Source organism: Octopus bimaculoides, chromosome 6 (assembly GCF_001194135.2).
Source record: "Octopus bimaculoides isolate UCB-OBI-ISO-001 chromosome 6, ASM119413v2, whole genome shotgun sequence".
In the NCBI taxonomy this organism is placed as follows: domain Eukaryota; kingdom Metazoa; phylum Mollusca; class Cephalopoda; order Octopoda; family Octopodidae; genus Octopus; species Octopus bimaculoides.
In genome coordinates, this window is record NC_068986.1 from 88,658,273 (window position 1) to 88,663,015 (window position 4,743).

A 4,743-nucleotide genomic window follows, 5' to 3' on the forward strand; every position below is an offset into this window, starting at 1 on the left:
AAGTACATACCTATATTTATATGTATACATACAAGCATATATGGGTACAGGGTATCAAAAAACCGTTAAACACAATGAGAAAAGAATACATAAAAACGAAAACATAGAAAACGAACTTGTTTTCGAACAACGAAAAAACAAACAAACAGGGAAACGAGACATGCGACATAAAGAGTATGCCCCTTCGTCAGTTGTCCCTGTTTCATCTACTCCGCGTTTCGAAGGTAAGGACAATACGCGACTTCCTTGAAACAGTCCTTCCCGCAAAGCAAATTAAATAAAATTTCGGATTTTTTGCGGAGAGTGAAAGTGTTAACAAAAACAGGACAGTAAGAACAAAACAGTAAAAACAAATGGTGAGGGCTGTTGAGCCAGGACGATAGAAAAATTATTATGAACGCTAGGTTATATATATATATTTATATAATATAATTAAAATATGTGAATGATAATCTATTATTTTCTAAAACATTAACTTTTACTTTACAGTATTAACATGGCAGAAGAGTATGCAGAATTTATAGTTCTTTTATGGAAATTTATATTTTCTTTAATATTTTTTCGATGATGCGAATGTCATTCTTCGATCAAGCGAATGACCTGCATTCATGCACCTACGTATGTTTGTTTGTCTGTCTATCTGCCTGTCTGTTTGTCTGTATGTGTGTAGTGTAAGTATGTATGTATGGTCAAGTATACATATTTATACATGAAGCTATATCCATATATGTTCATGCATATCACATTTGTGTGTGTACAACACACACACACACAAACACACACACATACACACACAAACACACACACAAGCACACACACAAACACAAACACACACATATGTATATCGAGAGAGCGTAAATATGTACACATATATATATTTTACACATTCAAACGTAGGTACCTTTGTATACATGTATGTATGTTTATACACATCTTGGACAGAGAACGAATTTATATTGGGGAGATATTATAGTATGTCTTTGTGTTTCAATGTCCTATATGACTGCATGGTTAAAAAGTTTATTTTGCAGTCACATTGTTCTTTCTGGGTTCTAAGCCATTGCATGGCACCTTGGGCAAGTGTCTTCCTCCAAAGATGTACTTGCTAAATCTCACTAGGTGAGTAATGATGCAGAGATTGAAGAAATTGATTAAATTGATGACAGTACATCTTTTACTAATGGAATTTGTCGTTTATACCAAGTCAAAAAAATTAGTTAATAGTATATATGTTCCTTTTTAAGCAGTTTTGTATTAAATACAGTTTGATATCTTTTTTATTTCTTAATTCCCCTTTCTTTTCTATGTTTTTAGGCCCGTTTAGATATTCCTTTTGGAACTCATCATTCGTGAGTATAATTAGTATTAATGAGCATTAATTAATCTGTTCTTGTTTTTTTTTATTGTTATTATTGTCAACTACAGGTTAGATCTTATTGAACAAGATTTATATGAAAAGCATTCCAATCATGATCATTTTGTCATATTTGTAGACGCAATATGCTTAGGACCACATTATCAAATGTGTCCCTTTTAATTTTACAAAGGTAGTAGGTGTGATTTGAAGGAGAATTATCTACCTGCTATTTCTAGCAAAACGAATGCTTGCATGGGATCTGGCTCATTGCCCTGTTATTGTGGTTGTTCTTGAACCACAGGTCAGTCCTTATCAAGCAAACTTATCTATGATCTAAGGTTTTCCAGCTATGGCCATCCAATCTTATTTCCAAACACTGCATATGGGACCACATTATTCAGTATGTCCTTTTTATTTCTTAAAACAATGGAATATTATTTGATGGAGATTTAACTGCTATTTCTCACAAACATATACAGAATCTCTATTTAGTGAGGTGAGGTGAATGTATCATACAATGTAAATTGGAATATTGCCATGTTCCACACTTTAAGTATTTTACTGTCCTGCAAACTAACCAAATGCCAGTAACATGTCTTGATTGAAAGTTGTTTTGAAAATATTCTCCTATAAACTACCATACAAGGAAATAACATCCCTGTTGTCTTAAGATAACTTCAATAAAGAGAATTCTTATGCAAGCAATATTTTGAACCAGTTATAACCAGTATTTATACATCATATCAAATAACAATATTTAGATTTTCACATAATCAATCCCACTGCATCTCACCTTAGGCACATGTCTTTTACTGTAATCTCAGCATAACCAATATCTTGTGGGTAAACTTGGTTGATGGAAAGTGTGTGGAAGTCTCATACATACATACATACATGCATGCATCTATACATGCATATATATATATATATATATATATATATATGCATAGATGCATACATATGTACATACATTATACATACACATGAACATACATGCATACATATGTAGATGCGTACGTAGATAGATAGATACATACATACATACATACATATGTATGTTTTTTGTGTTTGCTCCACACTTGACAACCAGTGTTGGTTTGCTTACATCCTCATAATCTAGCAGTTCAGCAAAAGTGACCAGCAGAATAAGTACCAGACTTAAAAATAAGTACTGGTGTTAAGTTCTTGTTTCAGTCGTTGGTCACAGTTCAATGATCAAAACAAGTAAAAGATAAAAGAAGATATATGTTCTGTGTGTGTAAATGTGTTATGTGTATATACACACAAACCTTTCTGTATGTTTGTATAAAATGTCTTCTTTGATATTGGTTATTTTTTTAATACAGATTTAAGAGGATCTTGTGAATATTATTTATATAAACGATATTGAGTTTGTGAATAATGTTATGTTTCATAACTCTTTAGTATAGTTTCTTAATTTTTTTTCTTCTTATATAGAAAGATGATGTTTCTTCTCTATGACAATGGTATGAGGGTTGTTATTCACACTGCTAACCTTATTCCTGGAGATTGGTACCAGAAGACTCAGGGGTATATATTTCTTCATAATATTTTTATGTAGGATTCCTTCTAACTTATTCTGATTTATAATAATACATTTACAGTATTCTTGCATTTCTTCTTTTTCTTTTTACCACTTGTCACTTTCCTGAATTTTATGTCCATTTGTTCATGCATCATCATCATCATCCTTATTATTGTTGTTGTTGTTGGCATGTCATGACATTTTTTTGAGTTCCGTGAGTAGTTGTCGTTTTGTTGTGACAAATTTGTTGAACTCCTGTTTTCAATGTTGAATTCAGTTTCTGGGAAAGCTGCCCTCCTGGGAGCTAGTTTTTGTTGGAAAAAAAGCCCTCTTTAGAGAGTTAAATATGCGCTTTTTCTTTTTGAAAAATTACTTAGAAAATTTTTGCAGAAAAAACATTGTCGACTGAATGAGGGAGTAAGAGCAAAAGGTTGAACAGCCAGTTCAACGATGACTTCCCCGCCTTCATCACCACTATTCTTCCTGCACATGAAAAGGAGGAAGAGAGGAAAGAAAGCAGGAGAGAAAGAATGACACTGTCACCACTACTACCAACATGAACAACAACAGCAACAAGCCAAGCGCCAATGGTTTCACCTTGGCAGTGAAACAAATTAAACAAGAAATTAATTTAACTTTAAATGAAATTAAAAATGCAAAAGGACTATGAAGGAAGGAAGGAAATAATGTCTTCCTAAACACCCCTCAAAATTTGATAAAGGGAAGTAACTGAAAAACTGTCACAGGATTTTAAATATAAAGAAGAAAAGGGTGGAACAAGCAATTCAACAACAATTGGAAATCGCACTGAAACCAATTTGGAACAAAAAGATATATAACAAGAGGAAAGTGCTTTGGCACTGTGGAGGTGCGTTTTGCAATGGATTTGTGGCCCTGTATTCATCATCATTATTACAAGGGTGTTGGATTAGCAGATTAAGCTCTATTAGATCTACCATTAAAGAAACAGCACACTCCATGCAACAAACTGTCATACAATTGCTTTCCATCCGGTTGAGGTTAATAAAATAAAGGACCAGTCATGTACTTAGCTTGATGTAATTGACTGACCTCTTCTCCCAAATTGCTGGCCTCATTCTTAAATTAAAAACAGTTATTATTATCATTACTCAGGTGGTGGATTGGCAGAATCATTAGAGCATTAGATTGTATTCCTTGCCATATTTGTTCCAGCTTTTTATGTTCTGAGTTCAAATTTGCTATCCTGTAGCAATCAATAAAATACAGAACCATTCTAAGTGCTAGTGTTGGTGCCATTGACTAACTCCTTCTTTTGAAATTACTGGTCTTGTGCCTAAGTTAGAAACAATTGTTATTACGATTTATTATTATTCATATATTTTATGAAAGTGGTGAGCTGGTAGAATTATTAGCATGCTGGGAAAAATGCTTAGCATTTCATCCATCTTTATGTATGTTCTGAGTTCAAATTCCACCAAAGTCGACTTTGCCTTTCATCCTTTCAGGGTAAGTAAAATAAGTACCAGTTGAGCACTGAGGTCGATGTAATCAACTTACCCCCTCTCCCAAAATCGATGGCCATGTGCCAAAATTTGAAACCATTATTAATATATTTCATGTTTCCTGCTTAGGGTTTGGGTCAGTCCATTATTTCCAAAGCTCCGTGGTGGCGCCAACAAGAATGATGGACAGTCACCAACAGCTTTCAAGAGAGACCTTATTCAGTATGTTGCTGCATATCGCAATCCCAGTCTGGCTACATGGGAGAAACATCTTCTAGAACATGACATGTCTAGTGCCAAGTAAGTTGGAAATTCAGTTTTTTTATAGTTTTCTCCTTTTTTTTGCATGCACGTGT

The 4,743-nt window shown here is 33.6% G+C and overlaps 1 protein-coding gene across 1 annotated transcript in view; it reads left to right on the forward strand.

The window, feature by feature from the left end:
• The window catches only part of LOC106880281 (tyrosyl-DNA phosphodiesterase 1), a 337,910-nt gene that overhangs the window by 297,916 nt on the left and 35,251 nt on the right, over nucleotides 1-4,743 (forward strand). Inside the window, exons 3-5 of the mRNA XM_052968491.1 lie at nucleotides 1,315-1,349; nucleotides 2,816-2,908; nucleotides 4,517-4,687. Of these exons, the coding sequence (XP_052824451.1) occupies nucleotides 1,315-1,349; nucleotides 2,816-2,908; nucleotides 4,517-4,687 (299 nt within the window). The remainder of the gene's footprint in view (nucleotides 1-1,314; nucleotides 1,350-2,815; nucleotides 2,909-4,516; nucleotides 4,688-4,743) is intronic.